Genomic DNA, 27,247 nt, shown 5'->3' with positions numbered 1-27,247 from the left:
TACACCGACCAATCGCAGGGCCAACATGACGCAGGATACGTCATGACGCTGGAAATTGCCTGTTGGATGTGGCTAGGTTATACCGGAAGTTACGTACGGTCTTTCCGCGTCCCCTCTCGCGGTATTTAGTTTGTGCACATGGCGGCCGCCCGGTGAGAGCTACACACGTCTGTGTATGAGGTTCCGGGTGCGGGGACGTCGCCAGGATGCAGCACGATGATGTAAGCGCTGAGTGGACGGGCACTGGGCTGTATCACCCATACATACAGGGATGGTGGACATGATGTGCCCGGCAGTGTGACCCCCGGGGTTGCGGCGTGTGCTGGGCAGGAGTGAGTACAGTGGCTGCTACTCTGTGACTCCCGGGTACACTCCTAGTTAATATGGCCTGAGACTGAGCTGCATATAATGCTGATGATCATGGGGCGGAGTGGGGGGGAATCCCTATACTGTACTATCCCTATACTATACTATACTATCATCCCTATATACCTCCACGGTGCATGCGTCACATGATGTGTACGCAGGTGCGACAGACGCATGGTGTCAGAAATGCCTTGGAAGCGTTCTTGTGCGGTGACTGGGAGGCGACTATTCAGACACATGGAGATCTGGCGTGTTATAGTGGTGCTGCGGGTGGCCCGCTGTGGTGGCTGCACACGCTGACGCGTAATGGTAGATGCTAGATTCAAGTGGCCTAAGGGACCTTTTACCTCAGGGGGAGGAACCATGACTCAAGGGGGAGGAGATAGGCCAGCGGGATAATTCCTCTACTATCCACGCCACCAACTATTACCTTTAGTAACACGGTGGCGAGCGAACATTTCGGGTACCCTGTTTGGTTATGGCTCCTCCCCCTGGTGACGTGGCTCTGCCCCCTGGTGATGTCAGAGGTCCCTTACCCCGATTTAGAACCAACCGACGCGTAATGGCTGACGGAGGCCGTATTCACAGGGGATCAATGCACCTACCATAGAGATAGTGGAGTCTAAAGATGCACCAAGTGGTATTACAGCGTCTGGGGAAGCTCAGAGCCGGTGTCTCAGTCCTCGCATAGTCAGGAGCAGGCTGTATGCCAGGGGAAGGGCTGGCAGTAGCAATGGCATATTGGGGTAGATGTATGAAGCAGTGATAAGACTGGAGAAGTGTAAAAGTGGAGAAGTTGTCCATAGCAACCAATCCGCTTTTAAATAAGTTATCAAGTACATTCTATGAAGTTATACTTAGTAGCTGCTTGTTTGCTATTGCACACTTCTCTACTCATCACTGCTTCATACATCTACCCCATAGTCACATACAGATACTCAGCTGTACGCCAGGGGAAGGGCTGACGCTAGCATTGGTATATTGATGCAGCCATGACTGCAGCAAAAAATGCCTAATCAGTGTGTAAATCAGAATCTGGCCATAAATACGTGATGGGCACAATAAGCAGGGATGACTGTTTCAAAGGGGAGATTTAGAAAACCGCCTGAAGAGGAATTGCCCATAGTGACTGATCTGCTCCTGGCTATCATTTTATAGACTGTACATTATAAATTACTTGAATCCGGGGGGGGGGGGGGGGGGGGGGGGCGGCGGCAGTGTTTCGTATTCATGGTTTTTAGTCAAATGTAAAACAAAATTTTCAGGGCTGATGTGTTAATATACTCCATATCATTTCGTATATGTATTTTTAATTTTGACACTTTATTAAATGTACTATCCCCTGCCCCCCTGCATACATATACACACACAATGCCAGTTTATTGGTGAGGGTGTGCCTTTAATAACCTGTATGATTACGCATTTGGGGACTGTCCAACACTCTTTCCTAGCACTTTACCAGTGTTCCAATCCACCCCTCTACCCGACAGCAATGTGTTTCTCTGTCAGAGGGCCCGAACACCTTCACTGTCACCACTCATAGCAATATTATCAAAGCCTATGGGAAAGCCAGACAGTTTTCCCCCCTGGGCTATGACAGCGCCACCGTCAGTGGCAATGAGAAAACAGAAGGTCAGATACTGGATTTATGGGTTTAATATTTTGTGTGACTATGATGTTGCTTTTAAGATTCAGACAACTGTGAGGATCACTATTAAGGTCATGTTCCTAACGGGTGGTCAGCCGAGTACTGGGACTAAACCCTTTACGTTTCATTTCCTATATTTCCCATCCTTTCCACAGTCTCATAGAGAACAACGGAGCTAGTGATAATTAATATGTCTGTACCATTTGTCATTGATCCTCTTTTTCTTTCAGGTTATCTGGGATATTGTGGGAAACAAACAGTTTTGTTCCTTCAAGATAAAGTAAGTGCCCCCTGCAGACCTATTTCTCCACCTATTGTAGGTGGCATCTTCCCCGTAAGCCAAGACTGCAAGAAGTCTAAAAAATATCTAGTGTACTCCGTCTTAACGGGCGCATACACCTGTGATAAATTGCGGAAATCTGACGTTTTGCAGATGATTGTGTCAATAAATCTGCAATGTATGTGGTTCACAGATCGCAGATTTCCGCCACAAATCACTTGGGATTGTTAAATCGGGTTTTTCAACATATTTAATTTCACAGATAAATTGGGCCTGTAGATTGCTAGTGTATGTGACAATCAGCAGATCTGCAGAGCGTTTCTAGTAAAGTGAGTCTTTCAAGATTGGCAGATCTGTTTAACTGAAAATGATCTGCAAATCACAGAAATAGATCTGTAAAGTAAGAGATGGATTGGGGTAACAATATATCTGGGAAAATAAATTGTGTTTGCTGATGTACGGCCCCTTTACTAAGTACCTGTCCTATTGATAAGCGGCCAGTTAAATTGTCCGGAAGAGCTTGCATATGAGTTGGGGTGTAATGGCCCCCTCTTAGCTTCAGTGAAGAAGCGTCAGAGACATTTGTCTTTCTCAGAGGGCCTTGCAGTGAGATCCGAAGACCAGGCCCCTGCATTGTCACAGCACTAACGACATTTCTTTGGCTCCTGGATACTGTAAGAACTTTCTGTACGGATACTAATACATTCTGTATATTGCAAGTTCCGATTTTATCTTCAAGTTTCAATAACATTAAAACTGTGGACACAGTGTAGTCCAGTGGTCCCCAAACTTGGTCCTCAAGGACCCCCAACAGGTCATGTTTTCCATCTCTCCTAGCAGATACATAGGTGTATTTATAATACCCCTTTCGCCAAAATAACTTGGGTTATTGCCGGGTCGAGGTGCAGTGTGAAAGCATTTCAACCCGGGATTAAAGCATGGTTAAATACGGGACTCAAAAAAAGGTGCTGATTGGATGTTCCTCTGTCTCCCTTGATGATGTCAACAGCCACAGCCCTGGACACACAGGCAGCACACTGCAGAGAGCAGCATTTGAAGCAGTGTGAAGGGTAATTGCCATTGCTAATTGGAGTGATGAGGAGGTCAGGGAGCTGTTTATGATCAGGGGGGAAGCACTGTCAAAGATGCCATAGAGTACAAACACATCACCAAGATGCTTGAACCCTGTGGCTTCCACAGGACACAGCAGCAGATCATTAATAAATTAAAGGCCTTAAAGCAAAATGACACCAGTGCTGTTAGTAGTCCCCAGATCTTCCTTTTGATACCTCATCTTTGTGAGCCAGAAGAAGTCAATTTTAAATGACATCTATAGTGTTTACATGGGTGACCCGGGTTCAGTGTGAAAGGGGTCGAAAGTGCAGTGTGAAAGGGCCTGACCTAGGTCGGACCCAGGTTTGTGATGTGAAAGCTGTATTATACCCCTTTCACACCGCATATATATCCCGGGATATTGCGGGTCGAGGTGCAGTCTAAAAGCACCACTTTTGAATATCCCAGGTCGAGTAACCCTGCATTTCAACCCGGTATAGAGGCAGTGTTATACACGGGTTGGATCCGGGTCAATGTGCACTCTAAAGTGTCCAACCCGGGTTATTCAACCCTGCATTCATGTAAAAGTGCTGATTGTCTGTTCTTTGTGTACTTTGATGATGTCAGCAGCCTGAGCCCTGCTACAGAGGAGAGAACATAAAGCATTAAGAATTAGAGCTATTTAGAATTAAGGGTGAGGCAGAGATTGCTAGGCAGCTTACTGTATACAACTCCCAACTTATCAAAAGTACAAAGAGGGACCTTGGCGTGTGCCTGGAAAGGGGGCATGGCCTATATGAAAGGTGGCAGAGCCGCAATCATGAGTCACACCCCCTTGTTCCATCACTGAGTGGGCATGCCCAGCACTCTGAGCTGCTGGCATACCACCTCTGTCACGTATGCGCACAGCGTCTATTCACCACTGCTCTGCTAAGCAGAGAAGCGGTGACAGGAGCCTCCCAGTTGGGCCCCCACCGCGGGACACTGTGGTCTGTGGGTGGGACAGTCCCAAAAAAACAGGACTGTCCCATGAAAATCGGGATAGTTGGGAGGTATGTTACAGGAACAGTTAACCCCTTCGGTGGTATGCCCGTAAATCTTCCGGGGTAGCCAGCACTGACATACTACCTGCTGATTCCCTGGTGACATCAGTGCAGGTTTTCAACCCGGGTATAACACTGCTTTATTCCCGGGTTGAATTGCCGGGTCAGGCTACCCGGGATTTCGGCTATACCCCTTGCACACCGCACGCCGACCCGGCAATATGCCGGGTCGATACTGGGTTATTTGTGTGGTGTGAAAGGGGTATTATTTCACTTGTGCTTCTATGAGGAGACCTGGAAAACATGAACTGTGAGGTGACCTTGAGGACCGAGTTTGGGAACCACTGGTATAGACTGTGTATATACATTCTTTTTGACTATGCAATAGTATGGGTCGTTATGGCTTCTCTCTAATATCATTTAGCAGAATTGGTGGTTGGTTCTTACATTTTAATTGAATATATGTAGATTGTATACCAATGTAGGCTTTATATTAATACATATGATTTTTTTCTTAAGTATTAATATTGCCAGCGTCCCTTTTATTGATTTGGACCTCAAGCTTCAGTTTAAACCATGGGGTAAATTTACTAAGATGGGAGTTCTATTTAAGATGGGATGTAGCCCATAGCAACCAATCATATTCTACTTCTCATTTCTCTTTCATCCACTAGGGGACACTGGAGCATCCTTATACATTAGGGGTGTGAAGCTTGCAACCGGAGGTGTGGCACAATGTAAAATTAGCATTGTCTGCACAGCCGGCTCCTCCCCCTTCACATCCCTTCTCCCTCAGTTTGGAAAATTGTGCCAAAGGAGGTACAAGCACAAGAAAGGGGCTCCTGCTCCTTGAAGATTTTATTTATTTATTTTTTCTCTTTTATACTGGCCCAATCCCTCCTAACTAAAGGAAGGGTGCAGGTTTTTACAGGAAAAGATGGTAAATGCCCGATCCCACCTAAATGAAAGGGGGTGCAGGCTTTACCAGACGAAAAGACTGCGTCCCCCTAATAAAAGGGGGGCAAAGTTCAGTATTAAGACTAGTGCTGTGTCAACTAAAGAAATGGGGGATAAAGCCAAAAATGATTTGGAGAGACTTGCATCTCTATACAGGAGATCCTCTAATCGTGAGTACTGAGAGGCATCAAAGCAGAGAGTAGTTTACACTAGATTCTTTCAATATTTTTTTTTTTTTTTCTCGCTCTTTTTCTTAGTAATAATTTTACTTTATTACATTTCCTCCCCCTCATTAGGGCTGCCCAGCGTGCGGTGATATCAGCGGTAGGTGCGCGGGAGCAAGTGCAGCGCGGGACTGTAAACTGCCTGTCTTCCCTGTGTGCAGGGAGAGACGGCAGAGCTCCGCGCTGCACAGCAGATCAAGCGGTGCACAGGCGCCGCTACGGGACCTTGTAAACTGTCCCGGCGCGCGCCAGTCAGTGGCCGGCGGGAGGAGGAGAGTCATTCAAACAGCGCCGCGCGGCTGAGGAGTTTCTCAGCAGCGTGCGGTGATAAACATATAGGTAATGTTCTGACCTCTTCACTGGACATTAGGCAGCAAGCAAACGGTCACAAAGGGATGTGACCAGATAATTTCAGTGGCGGCCATGTTTAAGATTATTTAAGGCGCCAGTCTGAGGGAAGGGATGGGTCCTCCCCCCTCTGTGTAGACCATATGGGAAAGTCTTTTCTTACAGGATTGGCTCCCCCTGCTGTTCTAACTTGGCATATACATATATATCATATGCTTAGAAGATCATAGCTCCCTCTGCTGGTATAACATATATAAATAATAAAAATAAAATTATATAGCATTAGAGAGATTCATTATACTAATAGCTCCCTCTGCTGGTAATACATATCAATTGCCTTATGTGAGGATCTCCTGAAAGTATTTATAATGTACTAATTTATATTTTCAAGGGACTTCTTTTACAAAGATCCTGAGGAAAATACGAGGAAGCAAGCGGACACCACCTCTCCCGTCGTAGCTAGTTACAGTTGAGGTGTGAGGGTGGCAAATCGACTGGTGACATTTTTATTTTTTTATTTTTTACTTATAAATTTATTTGATCCTGCTCCTTTTATATATAGGTAAGGACAGGTAGTTCCAGCCGAAGCCGATACCTTTGCTTCCGTCATCCCTCAGTCTTTCTCTTCCTAGTTTAAAGGGTGAAAGCACTGTGTGATACCCTGGTAGGGGGTTTAAACAACCAAGACTTCCAAGACCTGTTACGTTTGTACGACGTGTAACAAAGATCACGCGGGTTGGCAGCGCCAGGGTGTGCGACTCCTGCTTAGCAAGGACGCTCCACCTGGGAACAGTGCTCTCGCTAGGTCATGGGAAGAAAACCTCGCAAATAGACTCCCCAAGGAGATGGCTAATCACGCAAGCACAATCGGAATGGGCTGCGGGATTCTCTACGATGATGGCGGAAGTTCTCATCAAGTTAGCGCCGCCCGCACATACAAAAACGAATGTGCGCAAGGCAGTTAACGGACCTCTTCCTATTATACTGAGATTATAGGAGGACGAGGGTCTTCTTTTTGATACAGAGGAAGGTGAGTTAATTGAATCTAACCTAGATGCCGATTTTCCAAAAAGAGGACACGGCAAACTCAGGTCTTGAGGCTTTAAATGAAGCGGTAAAGGAGATCCTACACTTTAAGGTACAAGAACTAAAGAAGCCACAAGAATTCGAATTGTTCGAATCCCAAAAGTCGCATTCATCAGTGTTTCCCGTTCCTAAATCCCTCCAATCTCAAATGGAGGAGGCTTGGAAACGAGCGGGCAAACTCTTTTAAGTCCAAAAAGGGTTTCACGTAACTTGTCCCCCACCTAGGAGTGTAATGGATAAGGGGGAGAATCCTCCAGTAGGGAGACTTCCCTAGGAAGGTGGTCAAGGAAGACAATCTTACCAATTCCTAATGTTACGACTTTAAAGGATGCCTCAGATCGTAAGTTTGACGCAGCTTTAAAGTCGATTTTTATACCAGCAGGTGCAGCACAGAAATTTACGATCATCTGTGCTTGGGTCATCAAGCCAATGGGAGCATGGTCTGGACGTAGTGTACAGGCTACTGAAGTGGAATTCGAGAATCTGCTAATATGTGTCAGGCATCAAAGGATATTAGAGTAGCATCGCACACCGCTGCATCAGCCAGATTCGGCTAGACGGATTTTATGGCTCATACAATGGCAGGGAGACTCTGACACCAAGCCGACTGTAGAATCCATCCCCTTTCGGGGGAAAATGCTTTTCGGTTCAGATTTGGTCAAGTGGATTTCGCAGGCTATAACAGGGAAGTCCACCCTTCTTCCTACTCCTTATACGGAGCCGCTCCACAGATTAGGAGAGGTTATTCGGGACCAGCGCATGATTCATTTAGATCACAGTCCTTTCGAGCCCGATAAAGAGGTTTCGGTACACAAGTACGTGGGGGCAGAGGTAGTGGCCGCTCACAGACAGCAAACAGAAAGCAGGATCTGCCTGCTGACACAACCAAAGCGTGACGGCCTCCCAGTTCACCTGGGGTCCCCATTGGGGAGCGCACGTCTGGAAGGTTTTTTTGGGACATCTGGCCCAAAACCTCATCAGAACTTTGGATAAATGACCTAATCTCCCTGGGGTACAGTGACCTCAGAAGAAAAATAAATAAAATTTGCTTCCGTCAGTGGTCATTATTCCAGTTCCCACATCTCAGAGGAACGGGTTTATTTTCCAATCTTTGTGTCATTACATACCCAGTGGGGACAGTCAGACCGATACTCAATTTAACAGTTTTAAACCAGTTCTAAGAGTCTATAAATTCCGGATGGAATCAATCCAGTCCGTCATTGCACACTTAAAACAAGGCGTATTCATGATATACATGACCATAATGCATATATACATATCCCGATCTGAGCCCCTCATCAGGCATGCTTAAGGTTCACAGGTGGACGCTGTGAATATTCTCGAGATGAGTGCGGTTTCCAACGCGCCTCTTTTAACCAAAGACCTAGGCATGGGTCAACACTTTAAGATACAGTCGTACACTGTCACGACGTTAGCTTACATAAACCGTCAAAGTGGATCAGTGAGCAGGAGTGCGTTAAAGGACTGGGGCCTACATCCATGGATTTTCGACATGGTGGTGAGGAGATGGGGTCTAACTCAAGTCGACCTAATGGTGTCTCTGCAAAACCATCAGCTGGACAAGAGATCCAGCAGCAGATTGAGTGGACACATTAACACTTCCTTGGTGTTACAGGACGGTTCACATTTGTCCACCTTTAACACTCATACCAGGTTTCTAAAAGGGTGAAACGAGAACGAATGTGGACGATTCTAATTGCACCAGATTGGCCCCGCAGGAGGTGTCACTCAGACCTGCAAGGGTTACTACGGAAGATCTTTGATGGTTACCTCAGTGAGAGGACCCGTTATCTCAGAGACGTTTCCAACGCCAGACCTACACAGACTGCCTTTGCAGGCGGGGCTATTGAAATCCGGATCTTAAGCTACAGACTGATACCAAGAGCGGCCATTCATACGATGCTTGTCGCTAGAAAGCTGGTCACAGCCATGCACTTCTTCCTAATTTGGAGGGTGGAATTTGACGAACTTCCACTTATTCAGACTTCTACTTCTCCTTCAGGCCGGTCTAGGGGTAGGACTAAGACGGGGCGTTCTGAAGGTTCAAATTTCGTCTCTCTCCATCCTATTTCAACAGCGGTTGGTTCAATCCTTTTTACTGGGGTTCTGAATACAACCCCCTTTTCGTCCTCCCGCTGCATCGTGGGACTTAGATTTGGTGTAGGAATTTTTGAAATCTCCAACTTGTGAGCCGTTAGCAAGACGGACCTGAATTATCTCTCTTGAAAGGTCACATTCTTGCTTACTTTGGCTTCGGCCAGGTGGGTTTCTGAGTTGGGAGCCTTATCGTGTATAAGTCCCCTTTTAATTTTTCAGGAGGTTTGGGCGGAATTCCGTAAATGAGCGGATTTCCTTCCTAAGGTTGTTTCGAGGGTTCACGTAAACCGGTCAATCGTGGTCCCATCGGGACGTGGCCTTGGATGTTGTCTGAGCATTTAGGGGTATACGTGCAGGTTACATCGTCTTTTCAGAAAGTCGGATCATTTGTTTGTTCTTTATGATGGGCCAAGGAAGGGTTGACCAATCTATGCAGTCTTTGTCTAGATGAGTTACACTTGCCATTCGGCAAGCTTATAATTCCTGTAGCACACAGTTTCTAGTCAGGCGGGTGCTCATACCACGATCAGTGGGTGCCTCATGAGTGACTACCAGTGGTGTTTCCATTACTCAGCTTTGCAGAGTGGCAGTGTGGTCTTCAGCCCACACGTTTGTTAAATGTTACAGGTTTGATAACTTTGCGTCCGGAGACTCTAAGTTCGGTCGTTTAGTTTTGCAGGCCACAGACAGCACTCCCTCCCTGGGGGATAACTTTGGGACGTCCCCTAATGTATAAGGATGCTCCAGTGTCCCCTAGTGGATGAAAGAGAAAAGAGGATTTTGGTACTTACCGATAAATCCATTTCTCTGAATCCTCTAGGGGACACTGGACGCCCGCCTCGGTGCTGTCGACCTGCTGTGTTAATAGTTCTTTTGTAAACAAGACGTGCAAACAGCGATAGTTCTTCGGTTAAGAGTTTCTTGACTGCTGTTTGATATGTTGTACGGTTCGGTTCCTCGCCAAGTGGTCTAGTATGTCCTATTCTCTCAGTCAAATTTTCCAAACTGAGGGAGAAGGGATGTGAAGGGGGAGGAGCCGGCTGTGCAGACAATGCTAATTTTACACTGTGCCACACCTCCGGTTGCAAGCTTCACACCCCTAATGTATAAGGATGCTCCAGTGTCCCCTAGAGGATTCCGAGAAATGGATTTTTCGGTAAGTACCAAAATCCTCTTTTATCTAGCACCTTCTAGAAGATAATACCTGAAATCTGATTGGTTGCTATGGGCAACATCCCATCTTAAATAGAACTCCCATCTTAGTAAATTTACCCCCATGTTTTAATTTGCTGTTGGGATGTTTAACCCTTAGTGTTTAGTGGCTAAGGGGGTGATGTGTCAGGCAGCCTATAGCAACTGGTCACCTTGTACTTTCATAGAATGTTCTTGATAAATACTTCTTCACAGCTGATTGCTTTCTATGGACAATTTCACTGCTTGATACATCACCTCCTAAGTCTGACAAATTAGCCTAGAATTGTCACCACATGGATGCAAAGGTGGATGCGGGTACTCAGCCCCTGATAAAGATGGGGACGCTGCCGTGGGAAGTGTCTGATTTTCCAAATTTGTCTAAAACCGTAAAAGTGTTCTATCGATTTACTTTTAGCAGGCTCCGTGCGACTTGGGTATTTATTATCTGCACTTTCTGGCCATTTCTGTAATGTGTTTGAATTGCGCATGGTAAATGTAATGTTATGTATCCTGACAGTGAGGCCGCCGTATCCCTGGCCCATCTGCGTTATTATTTGCAGGCGGCGAGAGGCGCATTTTGCTAAACGCGTTCTAATTGGCTATGCTGTTTATGGGCAGAGGTTGCAAAAAGTTAAAAAAAACTCTGAGATCAGTCTACGGTTCCTCCGAGAGACAGTTTGGATAAGCCCCTTGTGTTTGCAGCCATTAGTTTTATCTACAACCTACCAGGGTTATGGCTGAATAGGTACAGATACTGTAGGTGCATTTCTGGGGTCAGGCCCCTGGTACACACTAAGAGATTGCCCTCCGTGATCTTTTTCCGGCTAATAGCCTTTTATTGCTGTTTCTCCAGGACAAAGACTCAGAACTTCTGTCGGAATGAATACAACATAACCGGTCAGTGTAACCGCTCCGCGTGTCCGCTCGCCAACAGCCAGTATGCCACCATAAAAGAGGAGAAGGGTAAATACCAGTCACCAGCATACGGAACATTACCAGTTCTGCTGTATGATTGAATGTGTCATGTGACCATTTCTAATTCTCTTCACTGAAAGGTATCTGTTACTTGTACATGAAGGTGATAGAGCGGGCAGCCTTTCCAGCAAGGATGTGGGAGCGGGTAAGTGTGCATCCCTGGTGATGTAAGCAAGTAAGGCGGCATCTAGGTTCTGTTGTTCATGTAAAGTGTTCCCGTCAGGTACGTCTGAGTAAGAACTACGAGCGCGCACTGGATCAGATAGATGAGAACCTGATCTACTGGCCAAGATTTATCAGACACAAGTGCAAGCAGAGGTTCACCAAGATCACCCAGTACTTGATTCGAATCCGCAAACTCACGCTCAAGCGGCAGTAAGTGACACGTTTGTTGGTGACCAGAGGGTAGTCGGGGTGCCAGGCCACATTTCATGTATTAGCAAGTTGAATGGTAAAAACCTGTCTGTACTAATATAAGCACTGTCTTTGAACCTGTGACTTGCCCAGTATGTGGGGTCACTGGCCAAGCATCAGTGCCAGAGTAAGCAGCTGGTTATAACTGGTGCTTCATGGCCGCATCCTGTGTTGCGCCTTTAAAACACAGCTACATGATCTGCAGGACTCTGATCCAGGGAAAAAGTATAATGGGCCCTACACACTGGCCGACATCACTGCACGATATGAACGATCTCGTTCATTAATGAACGAGATAACGTTCATATCACGCAGTGTGGACGCACCAGTGATGAACGATGCGCGGCCCCGCGCTTGTTCATCGCTGGTGCCCCGTCGGCTGTGCATGCAGGCCAATATGGACGATCTCGTCCATATTTGCCTGCAGTTCTATGGAGCCGTGTGACGGGGGGAGTGAAGTAACTTCACACCCCCCGTCACTGCCCTCCCCCCTTTACAAAGTGGGATCTTTCCGTTTATGTTAACGGTTTTGCTGAGACATGTAGTTTCATAGTTGCCTGTGATATGGGATGCCTTGTGCATTTACACAGTCTTCATCTCTGAATAGTTTTACATTTAATATTGATTGCTTGGTGTGTTGTGTTGTACTAGGTTGATAGTTGTGTGATGGTTCCTTTTCTCTGAAGGAATTTACCAAGGGTTTTAACAGGGTACAGAATGGAAGGAAGAGAAGTATTAGAACATATGAGGACATGCACTGAGACTGCAGGTTCAGGGGAAATTTAAGGAAATAGTGACTTCACAGAAAGGGTAGTGGATAGGTGGAATAGACTCCATCAGAGGTGGTAGAGGCTAAAACAGTAGAGCAAATGTAAACATGCCTGGGGACAGACATGAATATCCTTAAAGAACTAAGGATCAAATAGTGTTGAGGTTGCATAAAGGTAAAAAAAGGACAGACTAGATGGGCCAAGTGGTGCTTATATGCCGTCACATCCAGTTATGTCGCTCAACAAGGACGAATAAGGCTTCCTTCTGCTGTAGCAAAGTGCAACAAATATAAGAAGGTGGCCCTGATGCTATTCAATTCTCATTTGTATGTCTGAGTAGGCTGGTTCCTGCAGAATAAGCAGGGTGTTTAGCCGCGAGAATCGGCATTCTGTGGCTTAAGTGCCCAGCACGATGCTGTTTCCACCTAAGGGCAGAAAACAGCATTGTGCCAGTTCTTTTGACTGATCTCTGCTTACACCCCCGGAGGCGTGCGAGAAGAAATCCTCTTGTCGGGCATCACATCGCACTGAATTCAATAACTCCAGGAGCTATTCAATCTATGCTAAATTGAATTGACCCCATTATTATATTTCTACCCTATGGTAGTAAATAAACCCCCTTCAAGCATCCCATCTTGATATGCTTCATAGTCATAGTCACGTAGGTGATTTTATCCCATTATTACTCACACAGGCGTAAGCTGGTCCCTTTGAGCAGGAAGGTGGAAAGAAGAGAAAAAAGGAGAGAGGTATTTACTTTTATTGTTTAACTCTATATCATGGTATTGATGTGCTGCTTATTTTAGTGTCCTATCCCCTGATGCAGCTATGTTTATATACCATGTACTTCTCCTACGTTGTCTTGTACTGTAAGTCACTGTTTTCTTGTTTTGCTCAATTGTTTATGTACTTTGTTAGGCGCTAAAGAACCTTTGTGGTGCCATATAAAAATGATAATAATGATGTCGGGTGTCTTTTTCATGTTGCATAGAATAATTTCAAACACATTACAATGCAAAATAAAGCAGTATATACTGTACACATGCTGAAATACTCAGATCCAGCCACAATCACCTACATCGGCTAATACGCTGGGTCACGGACACTTTCATAGAGACTCTTGGAACATCATTGCTCACTGAGTGAAGGGGGGGGAGGGATGGGGGGGATTTTTCAAATCTTGGATAAAGAACCAACCAATCAGCTCTCGTAACTTTTCTAGTACAACCTATATTGATGATCTCAAGATTCTGTCTCTTGTAACTTATACATGGCTAGTGTAAGCCTATTAATGTACCCAGACTAATCAGTGAGGTCTCCTGAACAGAACATCACCAAATGTGTATCGTTAAATATGAAGATGTACTGTAGTTGTGGCAATTTTAGTTGTTATCCTTTTCCTATGGGATCCTGGTTTGTTCTGTTTCTCGTTTTACCTGTTTTTGTTATTTAAAAATCTGCTAAATATATGTGACAGTAAATTAGTCTATTATGAAATTGATTCTAATTCAGAGTGTTCTCCCTTTTATGTGACCACAGGAAAAAGCCTTGGTGGCTGCCCAGCTGGACAATGCTATAGAGAAAGAACTACTGGAGCGTCTAAAGCAGGGAGCGGTAAGACGGGGTGACAGGGCGAGGAGACGATCTCTGTAGGATGAGATTTTTTTTTTTTTTTCAATCGTAAATTTTTATTGAAAATACAAACGGTTACAGACGGTTACAGAGATGATAGTTAGGGGTCAAATGGTGGCAAGCAAATGTCAATTGCGAGTAAGTTATTGCATAAGCAAGCACACATGTAACATCAGATATAGCATCTCTATGTAATAAAGAAAGGGTACATATAAAGTAAACCAGAAAAGAGAGAAAAAAAAAGAGAAGAAAAAGCCCTTAATATATAAACAAAAATAATCAATCTAGAAAGGGACCTTGTCAGCTAATATTTTTTCTTAGCTAAAGGTATATAAAAGGTGTTTGGAAAATCTGTTGAATAACAACTATAAACATATCTTGAAGAAAGACTATAAGCTGGGGGAATAGGGGAAAGTATGGGAGAGTAGGAGAGAAAGTGTAGCAGTGAGAGAAGAAGAGAAGAGGTCCCTAGCAGGTCGGGGTAAATAAAAAAAAAAAAAAAGGGGGGGGGAGGGGTGGAGAGAGTGGAAAGGGGTCAAAGCCTTAACCAAGACCTGGAAGAGAGGTGTTATGAAACCTATACCAAGGGAGCCATATGGAGTGAAACTTTAGTACTGTATTATTTTGTAGGCTGGTTATGTATTCCATCCTTGAAATGAACCAGATTCTATTCAGTAGCTCCTGTCTGACGGGGGCTGTAGCGGCTTTCCAATTACGCGCTATTAGGTATTTAGCCGCGCCCGAGATATGGAGAATCAGTTTGTTCGTTTCGGTGGGAACATTGTCTATCGGGGCACAGAGTAGTAAGTTCACTGGAGAAAGGGGTGTCGTGGGTTCAGCGAGGGCGTTAATAAGGGATCTAACCATACCCCAATAACGGGTAATCACAGGGCATGACCACCAAATGTGGTAGAATGAGCCCACTTCCCCACAATGTCTCCAGCATAGATTGGAGGTATTCGGGTAGAGGCGGTGAAGTTTCTCAGGCACTAGGTACCATCTGGTATAAACCTTGTATGCATTTTCACGTATGGCCACGCTTATGGAACATTTAGATATTGCTGTACGGATTGATTCCCATTCCTCTGTTGCCAAATGTATCCCTAGATCCGTTTCCCAATTCTGTTCATGAGGTTCAAGAGAGGGGGGGTCTAGGGTCAAAATGGATTTATATAAAAATGAGATAGCCCCCTTATCATTAGGGTGGTACATACAAAATCTTTCTAGAGGGGTTGGAATTTGCAATGGGTACGATAGGTGGAGGGATGATATAAAGTGACGTAGTTGTAAGTACTGAAAATGTAGGGAATTAGGGATTCCGAATTGTTCTTGCAAGTCCGCGAAAGACTTTAGAGCGTGTCTGCCCACAATATGATGAACTCGCGTGATCCCCGAAGAGGTCCAGGGAAGGGCCATCGCGGGTGAAAGTCCCGGTAGGAAGGCAGGATTAAACCAAAGAGGGGTTAGAGGGGACGGGGAAGTGGCAAGCTTCAACTTCTTATTAAGTGACGCCCAGTGTTGCAAGGTGAGCCCTGCTGTGGGAGAGGAAGCACTAGCTTGGCCGTAGTGTGTGCTGTGCAGCCATGGTAAATAAGAAATCGAAGGAACAGCAGCCAGGTCACTTTCCAGGTCGACCCATCGTTTAGTGTGTCGAGGGGAATGCCATGCAATCATCTGACTAAGACGGGCCGCATCATAGTAACGTTGGAGTATGGGTAGACCAAGTCCCCCAATTCGTGTGTGTTTAGCCAGGATATCCCGTCTAATTCGCGCTTTTTTGTGGTTCCAGACAAATTTACCGAGTGACGATTGAAGGGTCTGCAGGGTATGAGACGGGACCCGTATAGGGAGTGTTTGAAAGAAATATAGCAGCTTTGGGAGCACATTCATTTTTATTGCATTGATGCGACCGATCCAGGACAGGAAATAGGACCGCCAGAGCTGAAGGTCATTGTGGATCGACCTGAAAAGTGAAGGGTAATTGGCGCGATAAAGTGAGTCATATGACTTTGTTATTTGGACACCTAAATATTGCAATGACTTATTTCGCCATGAGAATGAAAAATTAGATTGCAAGAGGTTTTTATCCGCGCCTGGAATATGGAGAGGTAGTGCCTCGGATTTTGAGTGGTTTATCTTGTAACCCGAAAGACTGCCATATGTGTTGAGTTCGTGGAAAAGGTTTGGAAGGGAGATGAGTGGGTTGGTTAGTGTTAAGAGAATGTCATCCGCGAATAAGGAGAGGGTGTATTGAGAGCGATTGATTGATACCCCTGATATGTCGGGATTGGCACGGATGCGAGATGCAAGGGGTTCTATGATAAGTGCAAATATGAGAGGTGACAGAGGGCACCCCTGCCTAGTTCCATTGGTAACTGGGAAAGAATCAGACAAAAGTCCACCGGCACGGACCGCTGCAGATGGAGTGTGGTATAGGGCCTGTATAGCTTGTAGGAATTTCCCTCGAAGACCGAACTGTCTGAGGGTTTGGTGCATAAACGGCCATGAGACCCTGTCGAAGGCTTTCTCCGCGTCCAGGGCGAGCACTAGAGAGGGTAGTTTGGTGGTGTTAATGTGTTGAATTACATCAACGGTTCGTCTAGTATTGTCCAGTGCCTGCCTGGAGGGGACAAAACCCACTTGATCAGGGTGGATCAGGGAAGGAAGAATTGGGTTAAGACGAGTGGCCAGGATTTTAGCGAAGATTTTCAAATCGGTGTTGAGGAGTGAGATGGGACGGTAGTTAGTGACGAGTTGAGGGTCTTTGCCAGGCTTGGGAATAACTGTAATCGTGGCCCTAGTGGTTTGGTAGTGAAAGGGTGACCCTTCTAGAACCTGATTGAACATTTGAGAGAGATGGGGGACTAAAGTCGACTGAAAAGTCTTATAATAGGACATTGGAAAACCATCTGGTCCCGGGGCTTTAGATGGTTTTTGTGATTGGAGGGCTAATTTTTACTTCATCGTCTGTGATGGGTCTATCTAGGCCCAGCACAGTCTCTGAGTCCACGCAAGGAAGGTCACAGGAAGTGAGAAAATCTGAGATTGAGGGAGTACCCGGGGGTAAGGTGTTTGGGGAATCCGAGATGTTGTATAACTTTTCATAGTATGTTTTAAAAAGGGTATTAATAGCTGACGGGTTGTACTGAAGGGTTCCCGTGTCATCTTTCAAGGCTTTAATAGCCGTCTGGGCTTTCCTAGCTTTAAGTCTGTTGGCTAAGAGGGTATCAGCTTTGTTACTTTTTTCATAAAATTTCTGCTGGAGCCAGCGTAGAGATTTCTCTGTTTTCTCGGCTAACAATGCGTTCAGCGCAGCCCTAGCCACAGTAAGTTGATTAAGTAGGGCTCGGGTAGGGCACATTTTATGTTGGGTTTCTAGGACGTGAACCTCGTCCGTGAGGGTTTTAATTTTTAGTTTGTGTTCTCTATTTCTATGTGAGGCATAGCTAATGATGTGGCCTCTGATAACAGCTTTGTGTGCTTCCCAGACCAGAGGAGAGCAGGGGGGATCAACGTTGTTGAGAGAGAAATATTCTATTATGGCAGAGTTGATCTTGTCTTGAAATTGCGGGATTTTCAGTAGTGTTTCATTTAAACGCCACGGAGGACGGGATATAGGAATGTCTAGAAGGTCAAAGGAGGCAGTCACGATGGAGTGGTCTGACCACGGGTTGGAGACTATAGTAGAGCCTACAATATGTGGAGCTATTGAGGCACAACAAAGAAAAAGGTCTATTCGGGAGTAAGTGTGATGTGGCGTTGAAAAAAATGTATAGTCCCGGGAGGTGGGGTTGAGGGCTCTCCAAACATCGAAAAGACCAGACTCTGTGATGTGTTTATTTAGGGAGCGGCTTGAAGAGTTGGTTTGTGATGGGGATGTGGGGGAGGACCTATCCAAAGCAATGTCGAGGACTGCGTTAAAGTCACCTCCTAGAAGTAGGTGGCCCTTTCTAAACTTAGTTAGTTCTGTGAAAAAAGAATTAAAAAAAGAGGCTTGGCCAGAATTCAGTGCGTATAGGTTAGCTATTGTACATTCCAAATAACCAAATTTACCAGTCAGAATAATATAACGCCCATCAGAGTCCTTGTAAACAGAATCAAGGGAAAACGGGATTTTGTTGTGGAGCATAATCGCCACTCCATTGTGTTTGGTTTGGCTAGAGGAGTAGAAAACAGTAGGATATCTTTTAGATTCCAAGGATGGGTGTGAGGTGGCTTTGAAATGCGTCTCTTGAATAAAGACTATACCTGAACGAAGAGTTTGTAAGGACCTGAACAGTGAGGAGCGTTTTTGGGGAGTATTTAAGCCCTTGACGTTCATGGACGCTAGGGTTAGAGACATAGTGTCCAAGGTTCAGAAAGAAAGGCAAGAGAAGAAAGTAAAGAAAGGGATAACCAAAAATAGAGGGGGGAGGGGGGGGGGGGGGGGGGGGGATTAGAACACCCGACCTGTCAGGGACTAGATGGAGTAGAAGATACACTGGGAGATATGGGGGTGAGAACAAAGAGGGTCTGCGTGGAGAATCCTCACGTCCAGCGGAGGAGTAAGCACACAGATTTTAGGACCAGAGCGGTCCAATTTGAGGTGAAACCGATTTTCTCTCGGGTCACCTCAAGGGGAAGTGGGGAGAAAGTGTAGAGGTGAATCGCCTATAGCAGTAAAGCGAGGGAGGCAAGTAAGTGGGGGTAAGAAAGTTGATGTGGTGAGGGCCATGCCCCACCAGTGGTTTCTTAGGGAAAGGGGGAGGAAAAAGAAGAGGAGGGGGAGAAAGAAAAAAAATAAAAATAAAAAAATAAAGAAAAAATTGCACATATATACGTACACACAAATATATTAGAGCTTTAGTCCTACATAGCAGTTTCATAAAGTATTGAATACATCATGTAAAACTAGAATTAAACGCTGTGAAGTAGTCAAGAAAAAACAATGATCTAGACCTAAAGACTTATACAGTTTGGTAAACATTCTCGGGGTGCCTTTGAGGGAATCAAGGCGAGTCATCTCCCAGTAAGGAGGACAGTAGGCGCCTAGCAGTTTAATAAAGGTAGAGAACATAAACATCCCACCTAAGGCGTCAATGAGTATAAAAAAAATAAAAATATTTTTTTTCTTTTTTTTTTCAATAGAACAGCAATGTATTTGCCATAGTCTATCACATGTGGGCGAAAATAATCAAAAAGTATCAGGCAGGGCAAGTATCCTGTAACAAGCAATGCTGTAATAATAAGTAAGTAAACAATAACCGCTCGCTATGGACTGTGTGGAATGATGCAAACCGCGTGGCCCATCAGGCACTCCCATAAAGGTACGCGGAAGGAGAGAGAGAGAAAAAAAAAAGAAGGCTCCCCATCCGCGCACCCGGGGCACACCCGAGGAGGCGGGACATGTCAAAAAACAACCACGACTTAGCGCATAGTTACAGACATCATAGTGTGTAAGAGTTTAACGGATACTTGCGAGATCAAAACGACAGTCTCAGGAGTAGGACCAACCCAATTTCGGGCCATGGGAGTAGCTCGTTCAGTTACAAGTTGGAGTGACTCGCAGGGGGGGGGCCCGAGTCCTCTAAATGGGCCAAGAAGTCCTTTCCTTCGGTGGGATCCCTGATGATTACCGTCTTGCTGTTGAAATCGATGAGCAGTTTGAAAGGAAAGCCCCAGCGATAACGGATACCGCGAGTGCGGAGAGCGCTCGTCAGGTCTCTAAGTTCTCTTCTTTTGATGATCGTGGATGGGGCCAGGTCCTGATAAAACTGCAGTTTAGCATTTTCGAATAATATGTGCGGTTTTCCTCTAGTTGGGTGAAGAACCAATTCTTTGTCTTTGAAGCTGAGAAAGCGTATAACGACATCTCTTGGTGGGTCACCTTCACGTGGCTTAGGTCTTAGGGCTCTATGAGCTCTCTCTAGTTTGAGTTGCCTCAGACCGATGTCAGGGGCGACATAGGAGAAGAGTTTGTGAAGGTATGTTTCAAGGTCTGCTGAAGGGACTGATTCTGGTATGTTGCGTATCCGGAGATTACATCTCCTTTCCCGGTTCTCCAAGTCTTCGTTCTTGGTCCGTAGATCTGATATATCCTGAATAATATGATCGACGTCTCTGATAAGCTCGGTTTGAACTTTTTGGAGGGAGTCCTGTCGTGATTCCAATTTCGAGGTTCTAGAAGACAGTGACGATAGGTCGGACCTGATTGAGGTGACCGCTTTATCTAGCTTGGATTCCATAGATTCCTTAAAGTCCATTATAAGAGAGCGTAAGGCGAGAATGTCCTCCTTTGTTGACGGAGTAGGTGGGGCAACCATATCTTTATCCATTTGAGAGAGACGGGGCGAGGGAGGATCCGAAGAAGAGGAGGATTTATCGTTTTTAGGAAAGTGTTGTGAGATGTCCCCTCCGGCTTTTTTCTTAGCATTAGCAGTGGATCTACTCATGATGGTCGGCAATCAGAAGACTAGGCACGTACAGAAACTATATAAAAAAAAAAAAACGAAAAAAAGGGCACAAACCACTGGTGGACACGACCAAGCTTCAGTTAGTGGGGCATGGTAACTCCGGTGGAAGTTAGGTAGGACCTTGTCGGAATGACTATATATCTGAGAAGCGGGTAGCACAACAGGCAGGAGGGCCCAAGTGTCCCGTTTCGGCCGGTTGGCCCGTGAATTACGGAATTAGTAGGAACTTGGTCAGGTGTAGGCGATGCTAGATTGTGGACATAAATTGTCACAAGGCGTAGAACTTTCTGGAGAATCAATAGAGCAGTGGAATCCCACAGCATGCGTCCCAGCAGCACCTGGTATGGTGGCAGACACCGGGGTAGAGGGCCGTTGTGTGGGGGCAGCTCGGTGGTCCGTCTATGCTCCTTCAGTTGTCAGCAGTTAGTGTAGCAGAAGAGAGCTGGTGAGAGGAGGACGTGTGGGGGTAGCAGAAAGGCAAGCCTCGGGCAGTGGTGGAGGGTTACGGTGCCCCCTTATATATTGTGGGGGGAGAAGTGGTTCCGCGGGCAGTGGTAATTTCCCCCGGCAGTGGCACTTCAGATCTCCCGGATCGTCAGGAGGTCGGCGGGGACTGTCAGCCGGTTAGGGAGATTCGGAGTGTGAGCAGGAATACGCTCGGAGGGTGAAGAGCAGGGTAAGGATGAGGCCGCTGGGTCCGCGTTATGCGGCGTCCCGGGCCGCCTAAACGATCGGGTCGTCGATCGCAAGATGGCGGAGGCGCTTCCGGTTCAAGGGGAGCTGCGGTCGTCCCAGGGAGCCTGGGCTGCACGGAGAGGACCCAAAGCAGTGAGAGCAGAAGGGGTCGGGCCGGTCTCTGTCTGATCGCGGCAGGGATCCGGAGGGTCCGTGATGCTCCGCGACGCGGCCGGCTGGTAACTGGGTGTCTCGGTCTGAGTGGGTGGGGTAGGCCGCAACCCGCAGAGAGGCCTAGAGCCCCTCCCGGCTCCGCGGACACTAGCCCCAGGCAGGCAGAAGGAAGCTAAAATAATAATTTTTATTTTTTTTAATTTTAATATTATTATTATTTTAATTTATTTTTATTATGCGGGGAGTAGCTGGTGCAGCCCCAGAGATTGCCCGGGGGACAGAGGCTCCGGTGAAGTCTCCCTGGGCAGCGTCGGATGCACATCCGCCGCAGGGGATCCAGGTGAGGGCACAGCGCCAGCAGTCAAAATGGCGCCTCCCGGGTCCCGACCTCCGTGGGAGCTCCCGGCCGTCTGGGCCTCCGGAGGCCACCAGACGAGCAGTCAGGGACGGGTGCAGTGGCCGTGCGGTGCCCAGGTCGGGAACCCCCGGTCCGGGCGGCGGCAAGCGGGTGGAGCAGCTCCGGCTGGAGAGAGCGGCACAGTCCTCCCGCCCTCGGCTCCCCTCAGCGTAACGGCGGTGTCCCGCGGGCTTCCATCTGAGGTAAGGGGGCAGCGGGTAACATTCACCTCCCGCCGGGGGACAGAATGAGACGTCCTGCAGGGGGTAGGATCTTGATGTGGTGGGGGCACCCTCTGCGGCGAAATCTGGTCACCCAAGGCCTCCTCCTCTGGGGCAGCAGTGAAATGGAGGTCCCGGCTTCACATGGGTCAGAAGGCCGCAACCCGCACGGGTGTAGGAGACACCCGCCGGCTCCGCGGACCTCACTGCCCGATACAGGTATGCTTCAGCTGATAAAGGGGGGTCCCCAAAATCATTAAAGAGCAGCTGGATGGCAGTTTATTCGGCGTAAGGCAGGAGCTCCACTGCAACACGTCTGCCCAGGTCTGCAGCTAGGCCACGCCCCATCCTCTGTAGGATGAGATTTAATGCTCCCATTCATTGTAATACAGACTTTTGGGTCTGTGACACCGGCACCTACAGGAGCCAGCCCACTATAATTGTTGTGCGATTTGCGTGACAGATGTCCACTTTTATGACACATGCTTTCATTTCATCACAGTATGGAGATATTTACAACTTCCCTATCCAAGCCTTTGACAAAGCCCTGGAGCAGCAGGAGGCGGCGAGCGAATCGGAGTCCTCAGACCAAGAGGAGGAGGAGGAAGATGAGGATGATGTAAGTATGACCAGATGCACACACGTTTGTGGTTCTCTAGCCCTCCTTACAGCATGTGGGTGCCTCACATAGACCATTTTTCCTGTGTGTGTGTCCCACAGTTACACAGGCTCACACTGTCTTGTGTTTGCAGGAGAGCGGCAAGAGAGAATTTGTGGAAGATGAGGGTGAGAGCGACGTGAGTGATTTTGAGGTAAGTCTGGAGCTCTGTGAATAAGGAGCAGTTATGCCACCCATTCGGATGTGGGTGCCCTGCATCTAGTAACCGGGGCTGTGTTGCCAGACCTTGAGCAATAGATCTTGTTTGATTAAAATTAAAACAGATCACATTAATCACAAATACTGCTCATTCCTGTGGATCAGATATTCTTGTGCATAGCAAACACTGTTTGGCTGTGGTAGAACTGCAAGTCCCAGCCTACACTGGCGTGTCTAGTGCTGCATGTTGCTCTGTTCCGTCTATTTCACATTGAGGATATGGGGTGTTATGTTATTTACCAGTTTGGTTATTAGTTATGAGGTTTTATGGTACTTGTACCTATTTCAGTAGTCGGTTAATAAGCAAAGACTTTAGGTTACTCTCTTGTTATGTAACGTGTGTGTGTGTGTGTGTGTGTGTGTGTGTGTGTGTGTGGCGCGCCACCTTTTGAATGACCTGTTAGCAGTATCCCATAATGCCTCATTATTAAAGCACTGTGTTTCCTTGCAGGATATGGAGAAATTAGCGGTCAGTGGTGATGAGAGAGAATCTAGTGAAGAGGAATCCTCAGAAGATGAAGAGGAGGAAAAGGCAAAGACAACAAAAGGAAAATCCAAGGGAAAGGCGCCCCTAAAAGGACCACTCCGGAAAAAGAGAGCTTACGTAGAGATAGAGTATGAGCAAGAGACTGAGCCACAGCAGAAGGCTAAAGCTACCTGATTGAGGCGGATGTCGTAGCGCTACAGAACTCTTTTATTATTATTTTGCTAAATAAATCTCTGTCCCAGATAGCGGTTTGACTACATGAGGATCGGGATCATCTGTCCTTGGCCCTAGTGATCTGATCTGGTGTGAAGAGGCAGAATAAGCACTATCTTTACATTAATACATATCTAAACAGTTAAAGGGACTTGGCTATCTTTAGGGAGATCATACAAACCATCTCTGCTCATTATTCTCCAAGCTTCAATGCCTGAACAGATTTTTAAAGATGGAAAAGTGACAGCCAATCAGCAGATGTCAAGTCATCCAATGCCAAAATGTACATAATATAGTGGTGGTCTGTGAGAAGGTCTACAACAATCCACCTATTTGGGGACAAACAAAGAGGGTTTGGTGATGGAATAAAGTTGTATTCATCGCTCCGCATAGAGGTTTCCTACCTGTCTGTTATTACCCGGTTCTATCACTGTTGTTTCCATTGTAAAGTGGAATGGAATATGCTGTGTTATATAAGAAACTGTTAATAAAAAAAAAGTGTATTTCTCTTACGTCCTAGAGGATGCTGGGGTCCACATTAGTACCAAGGGGTATAGACGGGTCCACCAGGAGCCATTGGCACTTTAAGAGTGTGGGCTGGCTCCTCCCTCTATGCCCCTCCTACCAGACTCGGTTTAGAAAATGTGCCTGGGGGAGCCGGTCATAGCTAGGAGAGCTCTCCTAAAGAAGTTTAGTTTAGAGTTTTTTATTTTACAGGGAGGCTGCTGACAACAGCCTCCCTGCAGTGTGGGACTAAGGGGAAGAGCAGTGTCCGCCCTGCGGGGTCTGAGCCACTGACTCCGCTGACTGGACACTGAGCTCCAGAGGGGCTGATCGTTCGCCGTCGCAGGGGAACCGCTCACCCCAGCAGCATGCCGCCAACCCCTTATAGAGCTGAAGCATGTGGGGAGTTGGTCACCCCCCCCAGCAAGTGAAGATGGTGGCAACAGGGGATGGAGCGCGGTATTGGGTCAAGGGATTCAAACCAGCACAACTCCTCAGGTCAGTTTAAACTACTGAAGAGCAGGAAGACAGCGCCATGAAGGGGGCGGAGCTTCTCAGAGCGGACCCTGCAGCATTCCAGCACCATTTTCCTGCATGCTGTAGCTGAAGGAAGATTCTGGTCCCTCCACAGCAGCTCCAGATTACTGTATTACGGTACCAGGGGTTTGTAGAAGGGAGCGGAGGCTGATATATTGACTGTGTGTCCTATTAAGGAGCACAAGTCAGCGCAGATAAGGGGTTTCTCCTTTAAAGAAAGTGCTGGTGTGGGTTGGCTCCAATCTGTCTCTCTTGCCATTCTTGGGGGGGAAACTCTTACCCCAACCTGTGTGTGTTTGGTGGTCACCTGCAGCAATGTCCAGGGATACAGTGTCATATGCTGCAGAGGATTTATCCTCCCAGGATGATCCCATTCCATGTAATCCGGGTAGCACTGGTTTAGCACAGATTCCAGCAAGAGAACCAGAGTGGTTTTCCTCTATCGGGGGGTTGCCAGTAATGAATCTGCAACCCAGGTATTGCAGTCCTCTATGGCTGTGTGGCCTTTGTCAGGTACCTCAGGTCACCCCTCTATATACCCCCACAAACGTGCGCTTTGCAGGTAACACAAGATGACACGGATACTGATTCTGACACTACAGATGGTGATGGGGATGTATTGCGGGGGTCCGCATATCTTGCAAAGGGGGTGCAGTTGTTGATGGAGGCTATCAGGGATGTGTTAAATGTTAATGATACCACACCTGAACAGGTTGAGGAGGCTTTCTTCACTGAAAACAAGAAAGCCTCACTAACCTTCCCTGCATCAAAGGAGCTGAATGCTATATTTGAAAAGGCCTGGGTGAATCCTGAAAATAAATTTCCAATCCCTAAGAGGATTCTGGTAGCTTTTCCTTTTCCCTGAGGAGGATAGGAAAAAGTGGGAAAACCCGCCGATTTGTTGACGCATCTGTATCCAGACTCTCAAAGAAGGTGGTTGTGCCAGGATCTACCGCCTTAAAGGAGCCGGACAGATAGGAAAATTGATAATACTCTGAAATCAGTGTACACTGCTTCAGGGGCCATATTGCGTCCCACTATTGCTAGTGCATGGATTTTAAAGGCAATAGTGAAGTGGTCGGCTGCCTTAATGGAGGATTTGGATACGATGGATAGGGATGACGTTGCACTGTATTTGCGCAACATTCATGATTCTGCAGGTTTTATGGTAGAATCCATGAAAGACCTGGGTTCCATGGCTGCGGGAATTTCTTACATGTCTGTTTCAGCTCGTCGGGGGCTGTGGCTCCGCCAGTGGTCGGCCGACACGGAATCCAGAAAAAGTGTGGAGTCGCTGCCCTATACAGGCCAGGCCCTCTTTGGGGAAGCCCTAGACATGTGGATATCTACCGCTACAGCGGGTAAGTCTCTGTATCTTCCCTCAGCAGCACCTGCTCTGAAGAGATCCCTCTCCTCAGCTATGCAGCAGTCCTTTCGGCCCAACAAGTCCAGAAAGGCCAAATCATCCAATACCTTCTTCAGGGGAGGTAAGGTTAAATCAAAGAAGCCTGCCGCCGCAGGTTCCCAAGAACAAAAGCCTGCTTCAGATACCAAAAAGTCCTCCGCATGACGGTGGACGGGAAGGCCCGGAGATGGGGCCTGTGGGAGCGAGACTCAGACAGTTCAGTCATGTCTGGGTATCGTCCGGCCTGGATCCTTGCGTCGTAGATATTGTATCTCAGGGATACAGGCTGGAATTTCAATGTCTCCCTCATTGTTTTTTCAAGTCGGGCTTACCGCCTCTGTTGGAGGACAGCACAGTGCTTCAAGACGCTGTACAAAAGCTGGTGGAGGCACAAGTCATTGTGCCGGTACCACCGCACATGCTGACAAAGGGTTGTTATTCAAACCTTTTCATGGTACCAAAACCAGATGGTTCGGTCAGGCCCATTCTGAACCTAAAATCATTGAACCCCTTTCTAAGGGAGTTCAAGTTCAAGATGGAGTCTCTCAGGGCGGTGATATCAGGTCTGGAAGAGGGGGAGTTCCTGGTATCACTGGATATCAAGGATGCGTACCTTCACATTCCAATCTGGCTGCCGCATCAGGCTTATCTCCACTTTGCATTGCTGGACTGTCATTTTCAGTTCCAGGCCCTGCCATTCGGCCTCTACAGCACCAAGGGTGTTTACCAAGGTGATGGCGGAAATGATGATACTACTCCGCAAGCAGGGTGTGAATATCTTTCCTTATCTAGATGATCTCCTGATAAAGGCATCGTCCAGGGAGAAGCTACTGCAGTCCATTGTTTTCACAATGCGGATGCTCCAGAGTCACGGGTGGATTCTGAATTTTCCAAAGTCACATTTGGAACCAACCCAGAGATTGTCATTTCTGGGAATGATCCTGGATACGGAAGTGCAGTCAGTGTTTCTGCCGCGGAACAAGGTGTTGGTGATCCAATCCATGGTCCGGGATGTCTTGAAGCCACCCCGGGTGTCGGTTCATCAATGCATTCGCCTATTGGGAAAGATGGTGGCCTCTTACGAGGTTCTCCAGTATGGGAGGTTTCATGCTCGGACCTTCCAACTGGACCTCCTGGATAAGTGGTCGGATCTCACCTCCACATGCATCAGAGAATTTGTCTGTCGCCAAGGGCAAG

The 27,247-nt window shown here is 47.0% G+C and overlaps 1 protein-coding gene and 1 non-coding gene across 2 annotated transcripts; both read left to right on the top strand.

Moving 5' to 3' along the window:
• Positions 1 to 108: 108 nt before the first annotated feature.
• Positions 109 to 23,994, top strand: MAK16 (MAK16 homolog). Its single transcript, XM_063931835.1, has 10 exons — positions 109 to 221; positions 2,245 to 2,294; positions 11,171 to 11,280; positions 11,373 to 11,437; positions 11,516 to 11,667; positions 13,171 to 13,225; positions 14,016 to 14,090; positions 22,530 to 22,646; positions 22,780 to 22,839; positions 23,356 to 23,994. The coding sequence occupies exons 1-10, from the start codon at positions 207 to 209 to the stop codon at positions 23,563 to 23,565; spliced, it is 909 nt and encodes a 302-aa protein (XP_063787905.1). The 5' UTR covers positions 109 to 206; the 3' UTR covers positions 23,566 to 23,994.
• LOC134938890 (small nucleolar RNA SNORA50) lies at positions 11,768 to 11,904 on the top strand. Its single transcript, XR_010181334.1, has one exon. It is a non-coding gene; the product is annotated as a small nucleolar RNA SNORA50 (small nucleolar RNA).
• Positions 23,995 to 27,247: the final 3,253 nt, after the last annotated feature.

The sequence above is a fragment of the Pseudophryne corroboree genome, chromosome 6 (genome assembly GCF_028390025.1).
Source record: "Pseudophryne corroboree isolate aPseCor3 chromosome 6, aPseCor3.hap2, whole genome shotgun sequence".
NCBI classification, from domain to species: Eukaryota; Metazoa; Chordata; class Amphibia; order Anura; family Myobatrachidae; genus Pseudophryne; species Pseudophryne corroboree.
This window is presented reverse-complemented; position numbering and strand designations above follow the sequence as displayed.

What these genes read in the sequence shown, in the direction of transcription:
- MAK16 (XM_063931835.1), top strand. An exon ending in TTTTGTTCCTTCAAGATAAA is followed by an intron (nt 2,295 to 11,170) that starts GTAAGTGCCCCC and finishes CTGTTTCTCCAG; the next exon opens with GACAAAGACTCAGAACTTCT. An exon ending in AGCGTCTAAAGCAGGGAGCG is followed by an intron (nt 14,091 to 22,529) that starts GTAAGACGGGGT and finishes ATTTCATCACAG; the next exon opens with TATGGAGATATTTACAACTT.